Source organism: Oncorhynchus tshawytscha, linkage group LG04 (genome assembly GCF_018296145.1).
Source record: "Oncorhynchus tshawytscha isolate Ot180627B linkage group LG04, Otsh_v2.0, whole genome shotgun sequence".
Lineage (NCBI taxonomy): Eukaryota > Metazoa > Chordata > Actinopteri > Salmoniformes > Salmonidae > Oncorhynchus > Oncorhynchus tshawytscha.
Window position 1 is genome coordinate 1,458,833 of NC_056432.1, and position 21,262 is coordinate 1,480,094.

Below are 21,262 nucleotides of genomic sequence, written 5' to 3' on the forward strand. Positions count from 1 at the left end.
GAGTGAGGGGAGGCGGGGAAGAGACGGGCTGTGGGAGAGAGAGCGAGAGGGAGGCGGGGAAGAGATGGGCTGTATGAGAGAGGAGAGGGAGGCGGGGAAGAGGGGTTGGGCGGTGTGTGTGTGTTGGGAGGCCAGAGACAGCAGGAAGAGAGAGTCAGAGGCGGGGAAAGCCCTCTCAGATGCAGAAAGCCCTCTCAGATGCAGGGAGGCGGGGAAAGACCCTCTGGGAGAGAGAGAGAGTGAGGGAGGCGGGGAAGCCCTCTCTACAGCAGGTGAGGGAGCCCTCTCTACAGCAGGAAGCCCTCTGAGGGAGCAGGACGGGCTGTGGGCCCTCTCTACAGCAGGAGGGAGCCGGGGAAGAGATGGGCTCTACAGCAGGAAGCCCTCTCTACAGCAGGGAGCCCTCTCTACAGCAGGAAGCCCTCTCTGTGTGCAGGAAGGCCACCACAGCAGGAAGCCCTCTCCACAGCAGGAAGCCCTCTCCACAGCAGGAAGCCCTCTCCACAGCAGGAAGCCCTCTCCACAGCAGGAAGCCCTCTCCACAGCAGGAAGCCCTCTCCACAGCAGGAAGCCCTCTCCACAGCAGGAAGCCCTCTCCACAGCAGGAAGCCCTCTCCACAGCAGGAAGCCCTCTCCACAGCAGGAAGCCCTCTCCACAGCAGGAAGCCCTCTCCACAGCAGGAAGCCCCTCTCCACAGCAGGAAGCCCTGTCAGATGTTGAAGCCCTCTCCACAGCAGGAAGCCCTGTCAGATGTTGAAGCCCTCTCCACAGCAGGAAGCCCTGTCAGATGTTGAAGCCCTCTCCACAGCAGGAAGCCCTGTCAGATGTTGAAGCTCTCTCCACAGCCACAGGTGCCCTTGATGTTGGGGTTGTTGAAGACAAACTCACTGGACAGCTTGGAGTCCACGAAGTCCATCTCGGTCCCCAGCAGAGTGAGCTGGGCCTTCTTCTCTATAAATACACGGACACCTGCAGGACAACCCAACCCCACCACTCAGCATTATACACCATCCAACCCCACCCACCACTATACACCATCCAACCCCACCCACCATCCAACCCCACTCAGCACTATACACCATCCAACCCCACTCAGCACTATACACCATCCAACCCCACTCAGCATTATACACCATCCAACCCCACTCAGCATTATACACCATCCAACCCCACCCACCATTATACACCATCCAACCCCACCCACCATTATACACCATCCAACCCCACCCACCATTATACACCATCCAACCCCACCCACCATTATACACCATCCAACCCCACCCACCATTATACACCATCCAACCCCACCCACCATTATACACTATCCAACCCCACCCACCATTATACACCATCCAACCCCACCCACCACTCAGCATTATACACCATCCAACCCCACCCACCATTATACACCATCCAACCCCACCACTCAGGATTAAACACACAATATCACTTAACACATATGGAGTGATTTCAGAGCAAACAGAAATTGTATTTTAATTCAATAATATTTGGTATTAAGAATTAATTATAATTAATTTGAATTTGTTGTGGTTCCTTATCATTAGGGAATGGTGAAACCCTCTTGTAAGAGCTGGAAACCTATTCTAATTGTTAGGGTTATTTTGGAAAGCAGTAGCTCTGAAATGGTACGACCAACAGAAACCAAACTTACACGTGGTGCAACCCGGCCAAACGGTGGCGCTACAAACTTGATAGATCAGCCATTTTGAAAATAGTGTAAATTCTTCCAACATTTTTAAACAGCATCTCCTCAGACACTGCTAAATGGATTTCTCAGAAACTTAGTGTACAGCATCTACACACAAAGATCTTTAAATGCATAATAAATTAAATTGGTATCGTAAAGGTCATGGCTAGTGTGAGCAAATGAAGTTGAGTGAGTTTGGGCCTGACGTCAAGTCACTCTTGGAGGGAATAGAGACCCTTGCTGGCCATGTATCACAATACTCTACAATGTTTGCACCAGTCCGCAACCAGACCAAGGACCCAGTCCGCAACCAGACCAAGGACCCAGTCCGCAACCAGACCAAGGACCAGTGGACCCAGTCCTCAACCAGACCAAGGACCAGTTTAAATGGCAAAAAATAATATTGAATACATTTTTTATTCTCACTGAAATCACTCCATATACATCTCTTAATACATATCATGTTTTGAAAAAAAACATTTCAACATTACATTGGGGAGATGTTGATGGTAAAGTTACACAATTCAACGACAGACAATCAATTACAGACATCATTCTGAGGAAAACATTTCAGTGATAAGGAAGGAAGACGATAACATTGCTCACCATCCTGCAGCACCTCCTCATCAGCCTGATCCTTCTGCTTGGTGAAGTCCAGAGTGTAGGTCATACCGTTACAGCCCCTTGTCCTCACACCCACCTTCAGACCAATCTGGAACACAAACACCATTATACCACTACCCGTAACCCCTCACACCCACTATATATTATCTCCTCAGGGGGATAGAGGAGGGTTACATATTATCTCAGGGGGATAGAGGAGGGTTACATATTATCTCAGGGGGATAGAGGAGGGTTACATATTATCTCAGGGGGATAGAGGGTTACATATTATCTCAGGGGGATAGAGGGTTACATATTATCTCAGGGGATAGAGGGTTGCATATTATCTCAGGGGATAGAGGGTTGCATATTATCTCAGGGGATAGAGGGTTGCATATTATCTCAGGGGGATAGAGGGTTGCATATTATCTCAGGGGGATAGAGGGTTACATATTATCTCAGGGGATAGAGGGTTACATATTATCTCAGGGGATAGAGGGTTGCATATTATCTCAGGGGGATAGAGGGTTGCATATTATCTCAGGGGATAGAGGGTTGCATATTATCTCAGGGGGATAGAGGGTTGCATATTATCTCAGGGGGATAGAGGGTTACATATTATCTCAGGGGATAGAGGGTTACATATTATCTCAGGGGGATAGAGGGTTACATATTATCTCAGGGGGATAGAGGGTTACATATTATCTCAGGGGGATAGAGGAGGGTAAGTTAGAAGGATACTTACATATTCTGGCTTGTTCTCCAGGAGGGTCCGGATCCTATTCACAGCAGGCGGAGTCTGGAAGAACAAACAGGGGAAAGGGGTTGATGATCATTCACAACAGTTACGACAGTGCAGACACTGGCAGTCTTCCAGCAGCATACCACCCTGCACCCCACCGCAGGCTTTAAACAGCAGCATACCACCCTGCACCCCACTGCTGGCTTTAACCAGCAGCATCCCACCCTGCATCCCACCGCAGGCTTTAAACAGCAGCATCCCACCCTGCACCCCACCGCAGGCTTTAACCAGCAGCATCCCACCCTGCACCCCACCGCAGGCTTTAAACAGCAGCATACCACCCTGCACCCCACCGCAGGCTTTAACCAGCAGCATACCACCCTGCACCCCACCGCTGGTGGTCACCTAATCATCCCCAGCTTCCATTAGGCTCATTCATCCTCACCCCTGTTATTATTCCCCCAGGTCATAGCTTAGAATGTGTTCGCAGTTAACTTACCTGGTCAAATAAAAAATGGCATATGTAGGACTTTTTTTACATTTCATAAATATTACTGTAATCTGCGACAAACCATTTAACCACTGAAGCATTACAGTAGTCATGTTTAGAGAGTTCAGATAGCTGTTATCTAGGAGAAACACGGCATTTCCTGTTCAAGATGGAACCTTGTTCTCAATGAGTCTAGATGAAAAGGGTTGGCAATATAATCAGGTACCTGCCTAATGTATTTAGTGACGCCAACCACCCTGCCTGCAGTACCTAGTGCTCTTTGGTGTGCCAGGCAGCACAGTATTCCTTTATTTACAGCCATCTCTCAGCAACGGTACCTGTAGTTATATATATATATATATATATATATATATATACACACACACACACACCTCTTGCTTCAAATGCTGGATTTACACCCACAGCAGCCAAACATTGTGACTTCATCTCTCCGATGTCCACAGATTCAAACTACGGAATCATTGATAAAATAATTGATATGTTTAAAGATGATTAAATAATTATACCCTGAAACGCAACTATTTGGGATTATAGTTTATGTAGCATGTATAAGGAATAATTAAAGTATTAAACGTAAGTCCAACTAGGTTCAGAAGAGACCTGTGAGGGAGAGAAATGTGTGTGTATGTGTGTGCCTAAGAAAATACAGAGAACAATTCAACTGTGTTTGACCCGACCTGGCTAGAACTCTGAGAAACTTATGATAGGACAGGGAGTCCTTCTCAAGGTTCCCCTAATCTCGGGGGAATGGAACTGTCGGCTGGGTAGTGATACACAGGGGTGAGAACTATGGAGAAGGATACAACTCACCTCTGTTCTATGTATGTGCATAGGATATCTACTGTTTGTGTGAAAGTATGTAAGTAAGTAAGGAGCAAGGTATTAAATTGATGTCTCTGTATAATGGACTTCAGAGTGTTCTCGTGAATAAACATTTTGACTATTGTAAGCTGGGAACTCTGTCCGTTTCATTTAAACCAGAACGTTACAAACTCTGGGTTGCAGACTGAGTAGATTAATTGAAATGTATGAATATTGATAACAAGATTCTCATAACAATCATGTAGTAACAAAACAAAATGTTAAACAAATCAAATTATATTTGATATTTGAGATTCTTCAAAGTAGCCACCCTTTGCCTTGACAGCTTTGCACATTCTTGGCTCTCAACCAGCTTCACCAGCTACGTTCTCTCAACCAGCTTCACCCCTGAAGGAGTTCCCACATACGCTGAGCACTTGTTGGCTGCTTTTCCTTCACTCCGCGGTTCAACTCATCCCAAACCATCTCAATTGGGGTGAGGTCGGCTGATTGTGGCTCCATGGCGGATGCAATATAATAACTTTAAATCAGCACCCATTAAGAAAATAACTGTAAAAATGGTTAAATACCCTTCGATCGATGAGGAATTTAAATTGTATGGTTGAGAGGGATGACGCAAAAGGGCAAGTAAAGTCACAACTGATTGACAAACATACTGCAAATAGAGAAATGTGACTCAACAGAATAAAATATGAAACAAAGATAAATGATAAAGGAGGATAGTAAAAAGCTTTGGAGCACATTAAATAAAATGTGAGTCAAAAAAAGCAAACTCCGCTCCATCATTCATTGAATCAGATGTCTCATTCATCACAAAACCCACTGGTATTACCAACTACTTGATTATTTCTTCATTGGCAAGACAAGAAAATTTAGGGAAGCCAACACAACTGTTTTTTTTGTTTTACCACCATCTTTGAAATGCAACAGAAAGGATCCAGTTCTGGCCATCACGCTGATTGTAATTCCGATGGTATCCACAAGATGGCAGCAGCGTATGTGCAAAGTTTCAGACTGATAACTTGGAAGTATGAGTGAACATGACATTTAGTCATTCATATTACATTTTTCTGCAAGAACATCGTCAAATCTGTATACTTGGACTTTGATTTAGCTTTTCCAGTATTAGTAGCCATTTTATAAGATCAACATTTGCAAAACAACCAGTTTTCATAACTCTGAATATTCTTGTAATTTTGTCCAAAAATAATAGGCATGCTGTCGCACAAGGTTAGCAGCTACATTTTGCGACAGATACAGGGTTTCTGTAAAGCACCGGTCCTTGGCTATCTAGCTAGCATTGTTTGACCGAGATTAGTGCATATTTGACGAAGTTAGATTCAATCAAGTGAAAAACACCTGAGTCATCGGCGTGCCATGAAGGCGTCACTCTGACCAAATATGGTGTACTATAGGATATACTACACCCCTAATGATATAGTGAAGTCTGGTTACATTCTAGGGTCTTTGAGTAATACATACGAACGTGATTTGACTGGTTGAACCAACGTTTAGGGTTAGATTTTCACAGATTCCTTTCTTTGCAAATCGATCGTGCATGCTATATGAACCTTTTTAGCATATGAAAAAGGATTTTATCTAATAAAACGACACTTCATGTTATCTCTGGGACCCTTTGGATGATAAATTAGAGCAAAATTTCAGAATGTAAGTACACATTTCACCTTCAGAGGTAAATTTATCAAACCTTAAGAACAAACTCTTAATTACAATGGCAGCCCACCCCGGACGACACTGGGCCAACTGTGTGCCGCCCTATGGGACTCTCAATCACAGCCGGTTGTGATACAGCCTGGAATCGAACCAGGTTCTGCAGTGACGCCTAAGACTGCTGTGCCGCTCAGGAGCACAGACATACAGACTCAGATAGATGGCAAGGACATAAGAGACAGAGGGACAGACAGCGGGCCATAGAGAGACAGCGGGCCATACAGAGACAGCGGGCCATACAGAGACACGGGACATACAGAGACAGCCCAGGGACATACAGAGACAGCGGGACATACAGAGACAGCGGGACATACAGAGACAGAGGGACATACAGAGACAGAGGGACATACAGAGACAGCGGGACATACACAGAGGGCCATAGAGAGACAGCGGGACAGACACAGAGGGACATAGAGAGACAGCAGGACATACACAGAGGGCCATAGAGAGACAGCGGGGACATAGAGTCTGACAGCAGGACATATTGTTCCTGTTCCCAAGAAAGCCCAGGTAACTGAGCTAACGACTACCGCACCCTAGCACTCAAACAGACAGCGGGCCATAGAGAGACAGTCGGGCCATAGAGACAGAGGGACATAGAGAGACAGAGGGACATAGAGAGACAGAGGGACATAGAGAGACAGAGGGACATAGAGAGACAGAGGGACATAGAGAGACAGAGGGACATAGAGGGACATAGAGAGACAGAGGGACATAGAGAGACAGAGGGACATAGAGAGACAGAGGGACATAGAGACAGATGGACATAGAGAGACAGAGGGACATAGAGAGACAGAGGGACAGAGAGACAGAGGGACATAGAGAGACAGAGGGACATAGAGAGACAGAGGGACATAGAGACAGATGGACATAGAGAGACAGAGGGACATAGAGAGACAGAGGGACATAGAGAGACAGAGAGACAGAGGGACATAGAGAGACAGAGGGACATAGAGAGACAGAGGGACAGGGAGAGAGACAGAGGGACATAGAGAGACAGAGGGACATAGAGAGACAGAGGGACATAGAGAGACAGAGGGACATAGAGAGACAGAGGGACATAGAGAGACAGAGGGACATAGAGACAGATGGACATAGAGACAGAGGGACATAGAGACAGATGGACACATCAGAGACAGAGGACATCACACAGAGAGACAGAGGACAGAGAGACAGAGGGACATAGAGAGACAGAGGGACATAGAGAGACAGAGGGACATAGAGACAGATGGACATAGAGAGACAGGGACATAGAGAGACAGAGAGACAGAGGGACATAGAGAGACAGTGAGGACATAGAGAGACAGAGGGACATAGAGAGACAGAGGACATACACCAGAGAGACAGAGGACATAAAGAGACAGAGGGACATCAGAGACAGAGGGACATAGAGAGACAGAGGGACATAGAGAGACAGAGGACATAGAGAGATACAGAGACAGAGGGACATAGAGAGACAGAGGACATAGAGAGACAGAGGGACATAGAGAGACAGATGGACATAGAGAGACAGAGGGACATAGAGAGACAGAGGGACAGCCACTTTAAGAGAGACAGAGGGACATAGAGCCACTTTAAACAGAGGGACATAGAGAGACAGAGGGACATAGAGAGACAGAGGGACATAGAGACAGATGGACATAGAGAGACAGAGGGACATAGAGAGACATAGAGAGACAGAGGGACATAGAGAGACATAGAGAGACAGAGGGACATAGAGAGACAGAGGGACATAGAGAGACAGAGGGACATAGAGACAGAGGGACATAGAGAGACAGAGGGACATAGAGAGACAGAGGACATAGAGAGACAGAGGGACATAGAGACAGATGGACATAAGAGACAGAGGGACATAGAGACATAGAGAGACAGAGGGACATAGAGAGACATAGAGACAGAGGGACATAGAGAGACAGAGGGACATAGAAAGACAGAGGGACATAGAGAGACAGAGGGACATAGAGAGACAGAGGGACATAGAGAGACAGAGGGACATAGAGACAGATGGACATAGAGAGACAGAGGGACATAGAGAGACAGAGGGACATAGAGAGACAGAGGACATAGAGACAGATGGACATAGAGAGACAGAGGGACATAGAGAGACAGAGGGACATAGAGAGACAGAGGGACATAGTAGAGACAGAGGGACATTTGCAAAAGAGACAGAGGGACATAGAGAGACAGAGGGACAAAGAGAGACAGATGGACATAGAGACAGATGGACATAGAGACAGAGGGACATAGAGAGACAGAGGGACAGAGAGACAGAGGGACATAGAGAGACAGAGGGACATAGAGAGACAGAGGACATAGAGACAGATGGACATAGAGAGACAGAGGGACATAGAGAGACAGAGGGACATAGAGAGACAGAAGACAGAGGGACATAGAGAGACAGAGGGACATAGAGAGACAGAGGGACATAGAGAGACAGAGGGACATAGAGAGACAGAGGGACATTCTTTGACAGAGGGACATAGAGAGACAGAGGGACATAGAGAGACAGAGGGACATAGAGACAGATGGACATAGAGACTTTGGGACATAGAGACAGATGGACATAGAGAGACAGAGGGACATAGAGAGACAGAGGGACAGAGAGACAGAGGGACATAGAGAGACAGAGGGACATAGAGAGACAGAGGACATAGAGACAGATGGACATCAGAGACAGAGGGACATAGAGACAGATGGACATAGAGAGACAGAGGGACATAGAGAGACAGAGAGACAGAGGGACATAGAGAGACAGAGGGACATAGAGAGACAGAGGGACATAGAGAGACAGAGGGACATAGAGAGACAGAGGGACATAGAGAGACAGAGGGACATAGAGAGACAGAGGGACATAGAGAGACAGAGGGACATAGAGAGATACAGAGACAGAGGGACATAGAGAGACAGAGGGACATAGAGAGACAGAGGGACATAGAGAGACAGAGGGACATACAGAGACAGAGGGACATAGAGAGACAGAGGGACATAGAGAGACAGAGGGACATAGAGAGACAGAGGGACATAGAGAGACAGAGGGACATAGAGAGACAGAGGGACATAGAGAGACAGAGGGACATAGAGACAGAGGGACATAGAGAGACAGAGGGACATAGAGAGACATAGAGAGACAGAGGGACATAGAGAGACATAGAGAGACAGAGGGACATAGAGAGACATAGAGAGACAGAGGGACATAGAGAGACAGAGGGACATAGAGAGACAGAGGGACATAGAGAGACAGAGGACATAGAGAGACAGAGGGACATAGAGAGACAGAGGGACATAGAGACAGATGGACATAGAGAGACAGAGGGACATAGAGAGACAGAGGGACATAGAGAGACAGAGGGACATAGAGACAGAGGGACATAGAGACAGCCATAGAGAGACAGAGGGACATAGAGAGACAGAGGGACATAGAGAGACAGAGGGACATAGAGAGATAGAGGGACATAGAGAGAGCCATACAGAGACAGAGGGACATAGAGAGACAGATGGACATAGAGAGACAGATGGACATAGAGAGACAGATGGACATAGAGAGACAGAGGGACATAGAGAGACAGAGGGACATAGAGAGACAGAGGGACATAGAGAGACAGAGGGACATAGAGAGACAGAGGGACATAGAGAGACAGAGGGACGCTGTTTCGCAAGTATGAATGCGACTTCTGCAAAGGCTGTATCACCGTAAATGCTGCACGGCCAATGCAAACACCGGATTGACAAAAGAAGCGGTTTTAGCCGCGAATTCAAAAACCTACCCACATTTGGCAGGTGGCAAGTGTTATTAATTTTAGGCCCAGGTCAATGACCAGAACATGTGTAACTTTTGAAGGGTAGGCGCCAGCCATCTCTGGCACCGTGGGTCACCACAACGTGTACCCAGGCGAATAGTGATATCGCTCACTAAGTAGCATAACCATGTCAATATGAAATTACCGGAGGTAAATCATCAAGGTTAATCTCATTGCCAGCATGGTGAAGATGGCATTGTTAATCAGAACAATGGTCTGGGAATAGAACTTCCGGAAGGCGAGTTGGTGCTCAAAACAACAGAAACCTGCAGGGTGAAAAATGCACTAAAATGAGGCCTGGGTTTTTCCGCGATTACATAAACTAAGGCAAGCAGATTGGACACACAGTAATATTATGAAACTGGGCTCCATGGCGGATGCAATATACTAATTTTAATCAGATGTATTTATTTTTTAGAAATGTCATGTCCAGTCTACCAGTAAATGACACCAAAAAATATTTGATTATATCACAACATATCTGTAACTAGCTAAAGCTAGTGTATTCCTAATCGTTAACGATATTAGCTAGTTTAGCTAACTCTCACACGCAACTCAATCACTGTTCGTCAAAATCATTAGGAAACATACATACCACACGTTATGAGATTCACCAGAGAACAACGACATCTTTAAAACTACAGACAACAACAACTAGGACCCCCGTTAGCGGCGTAACATTAGCTAGCTAGCTCACTTTAATGTACCTCCGGAGCTAGCGGTCATACCACAAACCGTCAGTTTAGAGAAGAAAATAGCAATGTCGAATACTTCTACACACTTACCAGAGTTAAAGCAGCTCTTGTAGCTAATATCTTTCTTTACTGACAGCTCTGACCGTCGCTCTCGCCACCATTGAGGCAGACATGTTCAGCAGTCAACAGAAACATTAAATGTAGCCCCGTTAGCTAACACGAAAACACCTGTCTGCGCAGGCGTGCGAAAGGGGCCGATATTAGATTAGCATACAGAGCCACGATAGGAGGATTTTTATTAGTTGACAGGCAGTTCAGCCAATAGACAAAGTACAGTTATGAAACCTCCAAAAACATGAGCAACACAACAAAGACACAAGGTAATTTAAAACCATAACATTGTAGTACCCCCTTTTATGTATGTAGCTACACCGAGTGAATAACAGTCTCAGCAGAAATGCTGCTTGAGTACAAACTGTACAAGCACTGGGGGCTGCCAGTATACAATTTGAGGAGGCTACATAGAAATGAGATTCAACCTAAAATTGAATCTTTCCAAAAGAAAGCCAGTGTGAGGGTTTATTTTCTAAACTAATGACAGAAAGATATTAACCCCCCAAAATATCTGGACATGAATTCACTTTAATGAACATTAGCATTAGCCCAGGGCAGGGGGGCAGACCTTCACATTAGAGCAACCAGTCTCACCAATCCAAGGCACTGGCCATGAAACGCATCACACAAACAAAAGCATATTTCCCGTTTTCCATCAACCCCCCCACACCACCCCAAATACTTCACCGATGTATGCAGAACCCCAAATCAACCCTCAGCCCGATCCCATTTCCAGTGTTCGAGAGTGTAGAGTGATAAGGATAATTAATTTGGTACGCATAAGCAATATAAGTGGAATTTAATGTTTCACCATATTACTACACCTATCCAATCCTCTCAGATCTACACACATGGGAGTTAGTGGTCCATTTAGGTACAGGCAACCCCAGGCAACCCCAGGCAACCCCAGATACAGAGCCACATTTTCAGTATATGACTCTGCCCAAATAGAGTCACTGCAATGACAGCACTACAAACACAGAGTGTTAAGAGGGGGCAGGAAGGCTCCAGCTAGTTACCATCTTTGGATGTTCTGGCATTTACGGAAATTTTAATACAAGCTGTCAATTATTATCAATAGTCCCAATTTGTTTCAGGGACAATTCTAAAATCCAGATTAAAAACTAAATACCCCCCCGGTGTTGAGGGGTAAAATAACAAGAGAAGCAAGCAGAATGTATTTGCAGTTAAAACAATACAACTCTTTTAAAAGCTCCTCTGAAACAGTAGGAGCTGTGGTTAAAACATAAAATACCCTCTCCCTGCAGCCCAAATGGCACCCTATTCCCCATGTAGTGCACTACTTTAGAGTCCTATGGGTCCTGGTCAAATGTAGTGCACTATATGTTAGTGAGCATTTCTAAACAGCATGATCATTACACAGGTGCACATTGTGCTGGGGACAATAAAAGGCCACTTGAATTTTTTTGGGCAGTTTTGTCACACATCACAATGCTACAGATGTCTCAAGTTTTGAGGGAGCATGCAATTGGCATGCTGACTGTAGGAATGTCCACCAGAGCTGTTGACAGAAAATGCTATGTTCATTTCTCTGCCATAAGCTGCCTTCAACGTCGTTTTAGAGAACTTGTCAGTACATCCAACTGGCCTCACAATCGCAGACCACGTGTAACCACACCAGCTCAGGACCTCCGCATACGGCTTCTTCATCTGGGGGATTGTCTGAGACCAGCCAAAGCTGATGAAACTCAAAAGTATTTCTGTCTGTATTAAAGCCTTTTTGTTGGGAAAAACTAACTCTGATTGGCTGGGTCTGGCTCCCCAGTGGGTGGGCCTACGCCCTCCCAGGCCCACCCATGGCTGCACCCCTGCTCAGTCATGTGAAATCCATAGATTAGGGCCTAATGAAATTATTTACATTTACTGATTGAACTGTAACTCAGAAAATGTTGCATTTATATTTTTGTTCAGTGTGTGTATTTATTCAGTACCAGTCAAAAGTTTTAGAATACCTTCTAATTCAAGGGTTTCTTTATTTTTACTATTTTCTACATTGTAGAATAAAAGTGAAGACATCAAAACTATGAAACAACACATATGGAATCACGTAGTAACCAAAAATGTTAAATCAGGTGAAGCTGGTTGATTGATATATAGACCGTTCAGTATTTTATATAACGGATGGCATCCATAAGTCTAAATCTTGCTGTTACATTGTACAACCTTCAATGTTATGTCATAATTATTTACAATTCTGGCAAGTTAATTACGGTCTTTGTTAGGAAGAAATGGTCTGTCCCTTCACACAGTTCGCAACGAGCCAGGCAGACCAAACTGCTGTATATACCCTGACTCTGCTTACACAGAGCGTAACAGAAGTGACACAATTTCAGGTACCGCATTGATTATATGCAATGCAGGACAAGCTAGTTAAACTAGTAATATCATCAACCATGTGTAGTTAACTAGTGATTATGTTAAGATTGATTGTTTATTATAAGATAAGTTTGATGCTAGCTAACAACTTACCATGTCTCCTTGCTGCCTGCACTCGCGTAACAGGTGGTCAACCTGCCACGCAGTCTCCTCGTGGATTGCAATATAATCGGGCCATAATCGGCGCCCAAAAATGACGATTTGTTATGAAAACTTGGAATTGGCCCCAATTAAATCGGCCATTCCGATTAATCGGTCGACCTCTAGTGCATATATATATCAATCAACCAGCTTCACCTGGAATGCTTTTCTAACCATCTTGAAGGCGTCCCCACATATGCTGAGCACTTGTTGGCTGCTTTTCCTTCACTCTGCGGTCCAACTCATCCCAAACCATTTCAATTGGGTTGAGGTTGAAACTGGAGCAGCAGCATGGCCAGGTGGACTGGGGACAGCAAGGAGTCATCATGTGAGGTAGTCCTGGGGCATGGTCGTGGGGCCGTATTTCACAGAAAGAATAAACGTTTTGTTTTCGAAATAATAGTTTCCGGATTTGACTATATTAATGACCTAAGGCTCATATTTCTGTGTGTCATTATATTATAATTAAGTCTATGATTTGATATTTGATAGAGCAGTCTGAGCAGTGGGAGGCAGCAGCAGGTTCGTAGGCATTCATTCAAAACTTGGTGGTAAGTTGGTGGTTGAAGATATCCCTCTAGTGGTGTGTGGGCTGTGCTTTGGCAAAGTGGGTGGGGTTATATCCTTCCTGTTTGGCCCTGTCCGGGGGTGTCCTCGGATGGGGCCACAGTGTCTCCTGGCCCCTCCTGTCTCAGCCTCCAGTATTTATGCTGCAGTAGTTTAGGTGTCGGGGGGCTGGGGTCAGTTTGTTATATCTGGAGTACTTCTCCTGTCCTATTCGGTGTCCTGTGTGAATTTAAGTGTGCTCTCTCTAATTCTCTCTTTCTCTCTTTCTTTCTCTCTCTCTCTCTCTCTCTCGGAGGACCTGAGCCCTAGGACCATGCCTCAGGACTACCTGACATGATGACTCCTTGCTGTCCCCAGTCCACCTGGCCATGCTGATGCTCCAGTTTCAACTGTTCTGCCTTATTATTATTGGACCATGCTGGTCATTTATGAACATTTGAACATCTTCGCCACGTTCTGTTATAATCTCCACCCGGCACAGCCAGAACAGGACTGGCCACCCCTCATAGCCTGGTTCCGCTCAAGGTTTCTTCCTAGGTTTTGGCCTTTCTAGGGAGTTTTTCCTAGCCACCATGCTTCTACAACTGCATTGCTTGCTGTTTGGGGTTTTAGACTGGTTTCTGTAGAGCACTTTGAGATATCAGCTTATGTACAAAGGGCTATATAAATACATTTGATTTGATTTTGATTGATCTAGCTGGTCTGTCATAATATAATAGAGACAGTAGACCTAGCTTGTCTGCCATAATATAATAGAGACAGTAGATATAGCTGGTCTGTCACAAAATAATAGAGACAGTAGATCTAGCTGGTCCTTCATAATATAATAGAGACAGTAGATCTCGCTGGTCTGTCATAATATAATAGAGACTGTAGATCTAGCTGGTCTGACATAATATAATAGAGAAGTAGATAGAGCTGGTCTGTCATAATATAATAGAGGCAGTAGATATAGCTGGTCTTTTATAATATAATAGAGACAGTAGAAATAGCTTGTCTGTCATAATATAATAGAGACAGTAGATCTAGCTGGTCTGTCATAATATAATAGAGACAGTAGATCTAGCTGGTCTGTCATAATATAATAGAGACAGTAGATCTAGCTGGTCTGTCATAATATAATAGAGACAGTAGTTCTAGCTGGTCCTGTCATGATATAATAGAGACAGTAGATCTAGCTGGTCCTTCATAATATAATAGAGAAAGTAGATCTAGAGGTCCTTCATAATATAATAGAGACAGTAGATCTAGCTGGTCTGTCAAAATATAATAGAGACAGTAGATCTCGCTGGTCTGTCATAATATAATAGAGACAGTAGATCTAGCTGGTCCTTCATAATATAATAGAGACAGTAGATATAGCTGGTCTGTCATAATATAATAGAGACAGTAGATATAGCTGGTCTGTCACAAAATAATAGAGACAGTAGTTCCAGCAGGTCTGTCATAATATAATAGAGACAGTAGATCTAGATGGTCCTTCATAATATAATAGAGACAGTAGATCTAGCTGGTCTGTCATAATATAATAGAGACAGTAGATCTAGCTGGTCTGACATAATATAATAGAGACAGTAGATCTAGCTGGTCTGTCACAAAATAATAGAGACAGTAGATCTAGCTGGTCCTTCATAATATAATAGAGACAGTAGATCTCGCTGGTCTGTCATAATATAATAGAGACAGTAGATCTAGCTGGTCCTTCATAATATAATAGAGACAGTAGATATAGCTGGTCTGTCATAATATAATAGAGACAGTAGATATAGCTGGTCTGTCACAAAATAATAGAGACAGTAGTTCTAGCTGGTCTGTCATAATATAATAGAGACAGTAGATCTAGCTGGTCCTTCATAATATAATAGAGACAGTAGATATAGCTGGTCTGTCACAAAATAATAGAGACAGTAGTTCTAGCTGGTCTGTCATAATATAATAGAGACAGTAGATCTAGCTGGTCCTTCATAATATAATAGAGACAGTAGATCTACTGGTCTGTCATAATATAATAGAGACAGTAGATCTAGCTGGTCTGTCATAATATAATAGAGACAGTAGATCTAGCTGGTCCTTCATAATATAATAGAGCCAGTAGATCTAGCTGGTCTGTCATAATATAATAGAGACAGTAGATCTAGCTGGTCCTTCATAATATAATAGAGACAGTAGATCTAGCTGGTCTGTCAAAATATAATAGAGACAGTAGATATAGCTGGTCTGTCAAAAAATAATAGAGACAGTAGTTCTATCTGGTCTGTCATAATACATTAGAGACAGTAGATCCAGCTGGTCTGACATAATATAATAAAGACAGTAGATCTAGCTGGTCTATCATAAATATAATAGAGACAGTAGATCTAGCTGGTCTGTCATATTATAATAGAGACAGTAGATCTAACTGGTCTGTCATAATATAATAGAGACAGTAGATCTAGCTGGTCTGTCATAATATAATAGAGACAGTAGATCCAGCTGGTCTGTCATAATATAATAAAGACAGTGGATCTAGCTGGTCTGTCATATTATAATAGAGACAGTAGATCTAGCTGGTCTGTCATAATATAATAAAGACAGTAGATCTAGCTGGTCTGTCATAAATATAATAGAGACAGTAGATCTAGCTGGTCTGTCATAATATAATAGAGACAGTAGATCTAGCTGGTCTTTCATAATATAATAGAGACAGTAGATCTAGCTGGTCTGTCATAATACAATAGAGACAGTAGATCAAGCTGGTCTGTCATAATATAATAGAGACAGTAGCTATATCTGGTCTGTCATAATATAATAGAGACAGTAGATCTAGCTGGTCTGTCATAATACAATAGAGACAGTAGATCAAGCTGGTCTGTCATAATTTAATAGAGACAGTGGATCTAGCTAGTCTGTCATAATACAATAGAGACAGTAGTTCTAGCTGGTCTGTCATAACATAACAGAGACAGTAGATCTAGCTGGTCTGTCATAATACAATAGAGACAGTAGATCTAGCTAGTCTGTCATAATACAATAGAGACAGTAGATCTAGCTGGTCTGTCATAATACAATAGAGACAGTAGATCTAGCTGGTCTGTCATAATATAATAGAGACAGTAGATATAGCTGGTCTGTCATAATATAATAGAGACAGTAGATCTAGCTGGTCTGTCATAATACAATAGAGACAGTAGATCTAGCTGGTCTGTCATAATATAATAGAGACAGTAGATCTAGCTGGTCTGTCGTAACATAACAGAGACAGTAGATCTAGCTTGTCTGTCATAATATAATAGAGACAGTATATCTATCTGGTCTATCATAATATAATAGAGACAGTAGATCTAGCTGGTCTGACATAATATAATAGAGACAGTAGATCTAGCTGGTCTGTCATAAATATAATAGAGACAGTAGATCTAGCTGGTCTGTCATAATATAATAGAGACAGTAGATCTAGCTGGTCTGTCATAATATAATAGAGACAGTAGATCTAGCTGGTCTGTCATAATATAATAGAGACAGTAGATCTAGCTGGTCTGTCATAATATAATAGAGACAGTAGATCTAGCTGGTCTGTCATAATATAATAGAGACAGTAGATCTAGCTGGTCTGACATTATATAATAGAGACAGTAGATATAGCTGGTCTGTCATAATATAATAGAGACAGTAGATCTAGCTGGTCTGTCATAATATAATAGAGACAGTAGATCTAGCTGGTCTGTCATAATATAATAGAGACAGTAGATCTAGCTGGTCTGTCATAATATAATAGAGACAGTATATCTAGCTGGTCTGTCATAATATAATAGAGACAGTAGATCTATCTGGTCTGTCATATTATAATAGAGACAGTAGATCTAGCTGGTCTGTCATAACATAACAGAGACAGTAGATCTAGCTGGTCTGTCATAATATAATAGAGACAGTAGATCTAGCTGGTCTGTCATAATATAATAGAGACAGTAGATATAGCTGGTCTGTCATATTATAATAGAGACAGTAGATCTAGATGGTCTGACATAATATAATAGAGACAGTAGATATAGCTGGTCTGTCATATAATAATAGAGACAGTAGATCTAGCTGGTCTGTCATAATATAATAGAGACAGTAGATCTAGCTGGTCTGTCATAATATAAAAGAGACAGTAGATCTAGCTGGTCTGTCATAATATAATAGAGACAGTAGATCTCAGCTGGTCTGTCATAATATAATAGAGACAGTAGATCAAGCTGGTCTGTCATAATATAATAGACAAAGTAGATCTAGCTGGTCTGACATAATATAATAAAGACAGTAGATCTAGCTGGTCTGTCATAATATAATAGAGACAGTAGATCTAGCTGGTCTGTCATAATATAATAGAGACAGTAGATCTAGCTGGTCTGTCAAAATATAATAGAGACAGTAGATCTAGCTGGTCTGTCATAATATAATAGAGACAGTAGATCTAGCTGGTCTGTCATAAAATAATAGAGACAGTAGATCTAGCTGGTCTGTCATAATATAATAGAGACAGTAGATCTAGCTGGTCTGTCATAATATAATAGAGACAGTAGATCTAGCTGGTCTGTCAAAATATAATAGAGACAGTAGATATAGCTGGTCTGTCACAAAATAATAGAGACAGTAGTTCCAGCAGGTCTGTCATAATATAATAGAGACAGTAGATCTAGATGGTCCTTCATAATATAATAGAGACAGTAGATCTAGCTGGTCTGTCATAATATAATAGAGACAGTAGATCTAGCTGGTCCTTCATAATATAATAGAGACAGTAGATATAGCTGGTCTGTCACAAAATAATAGAGACAGTAGATCTAGCTGGTCCTTCATAATATAATAGAGACAGTAGATCTCGCTGGTCTGTCATAATATAATAGAGACAGTAGATCTAGCTGGTCCTTCATAATATAATAGAGACAGTAGATATAGCTGGTCTGTCATAATATAATAGAGACAGTAGATATAGCTGGTCTGTCACAAAATAATAGAGACAGTAGTTCTAGCTCGTCTGTCATAATATAATAGAGACAGTAGATCTAGCTGGTCCTTCATAATATAATAGAGACAGTAGATATAGCTGGTCTGTCACAAAATAATAGAGACAGTAGTTCTAGCTGGTCTGTCATAATATAATAGAGACAGTAGATCTAGCTGGTCCTTCATAATATAATAGAGACAGTAGATCTCACTGGTCTGTCATAATATAATAGAGACAATAGATCAAGCTGGTCTGTCATAGTATAATAGACACAGTAGATCTAGCTGGTCTGACATAATATAATAAAGACAGTAGATCTAGCTGGTCTGTCATAATATAATAGAGACAGTAGATCTAGCTGGTCCTTCATAATATATTAGAGACAGTAGATCTAGCTGGTCTGTCAAAATATAATAGAGACAGTAGATATAGCTGGTCTGTCACAAAATAATAGAGACAGTAGTTCTAGCAGGTCTGTCATAATATAATAGAGACAGTAGATCTAGATGGTCCTTCATAATATAATAGAGACAGTAGATCTAGCTGGTCTGTCATAATATAATAGAGACAGTAGATCTAGCTGGTCCTTCATAAAATAATAGAGACAGTAGATCTAGCTGGTCTGTCATAATATAATAGAGACAGTAGATCTAGCTGGTCCTTCATAATATAATAGAGACAGTAGATCTAGCTGGTCTGTCAAAATATAATAGAGACAGTAGTTCTAGCTGGTCTGTCATATTATAATAGAGACAGTAGAATTAGCTGGTCTGTCATAATATAGTAGAGACAGTAGATCTAGCTGGTCTGTCATAATATAATAGAGACAGTAGATCTAGCTGGTCTGTCATGATATAATAGAGACAGTAGATCTAGCTTGTCTGTCATAATATAATAGAGACAGTAGATCTACCTGGTCTGTCATAATATAATAGAGACAGTAGATCTAGCTGGTCTGTCACAAATATAATAGAGACAGTAGATCTAGCTGGTCTGTCATAATATAATAGAGACAGTAGATCTAGCTGGTCTGTCATAATATAATAGAGACAGTAGATCTAGCTGGTCTGTCATAATATAATAGAGACAGTAGATCTAGCTGGTCTGTCATAATATAATAGAGACAGTAGATCTAGCTGGTCTGTCATAATATAATAGAGACAGTAGATCTAGCTGGTCTGTCATAATATAATAGAGACAGTAGATCTAGCTGGTCTGTCATAATATAATAGAGACAGTAGATCTAGCTGGTCTGTCATAATATAATAGAGACAGTAGATCTAGCTGGTCTGTCATAATATAATAGAGACAGTAGATCTAGCTGGTCTGTCATAATATAATAGAGACAGTAGATCTAGCTGGTCTGTCATAATCATAATAGAGACAGTAGATCTAGCTGGTCTGTCATAATATAATAGAGACAGTAGATCTAGCTGGTCTGTCATAATATAATAGAGACAGTAGATATAGCTGGTCTGTCATAATATAATAGAGACAGTAGTTCTAGCTGGTCTGTCATAATATAATAGAGACAGTAGATCTAGCTGGTCTGTCATAATATAATAGAGACAGTAGATCTAGATGGTCTGTCATAATACAATAGAGACAGTAGATCTAGCTGGTCTGTATAATATAACAGAGACAGTAGATCTAGCTTGTCTGTCATAATATAATAGAGACAGTAGATCTAGCTGGTCTGTCATAATACAATAGAGACAGTAGATCTAGCTGGTCTGTCATAATATAATAGAGACAGTAGATCTAGCTGGTCTGTCATAATATAATAGAGACAGTAGATCTAGCTGGTCTGTCATAATATAATAGAGACAGTAGATCTAGCTGGTCTGTCATAATATAATAGAGACAGTAGATCTAGCTGGTCTGTCATAATATAATAGAGACAGTAGATATAGCTGGTCTTTCATAATATAATAGAGACAGTAGATATAGCTGGTCTGTCATAATATAATAGAGACAGTAGATCTAGCTGGTCTGTCATAATACAATAGAGACAGTAGATCTAGCTGGTCTGTCATAATATAATAGAGACAGTAGATTTAGCTGGTCTGTCATAATATAATAGACACAGTAGATTTAGCTGGTCTGTCATAATATAATAGAGACAGTGGATCTAGCTGGTCTGTCATAATATAATAGAGACAGTAGATCTAGCTGGTCTGTCATAATATAATAGAGACAGTAGATTTAGCTGGTCTGTCATAATATAATAGAGACAGTAGATCTAGCTGGTCTGTCATAATATAATAGAGACAGTAGATCTAGCTGGTCTGTCATAATATAATAGAGACAGTAGATCTAGCTGGTCTGTCATAATATAATAGAGACAGTAGTTCTAGCTTGTCTGTCATAAATATAATAGAGACAGTAGATCTATCTGGTCTATCATAATATAATAGAGACAGTAGATCTAGCTGGTCTGTCATAATATAATAGAGACAGTAGATCT

At 42.1% G+C, this 21,262-nt stretch overlaps 1 protein-coding gene across 1 annotated transcript; it reads right to left on the reverse strand.

Moving 5' to 3' along the window:
* Positions 1-441: 441 nt before the first annotated feature.
* LOC112240366 (iron-sulfur cluster assembly 1 homolog, mitochondrial) lies at positions 442-10,798 on the reverse strand. Its single transcript, XM_042320212.1, is given in 5 exon segments — positions 442-970; positions 2,316-2,421; positions 3,058-3,111; positions 10,701-10,738; positions 10,741-10,798. Coding segments are annotated over 5 exon segments (390 nt in total). The 5' UTR covers positions 10,784-10,798; the 3' UTR covers positions 442-821.
* Between the last annotated feature and the right edge of the window lie 10,464 nt (positions 10,799-21,262).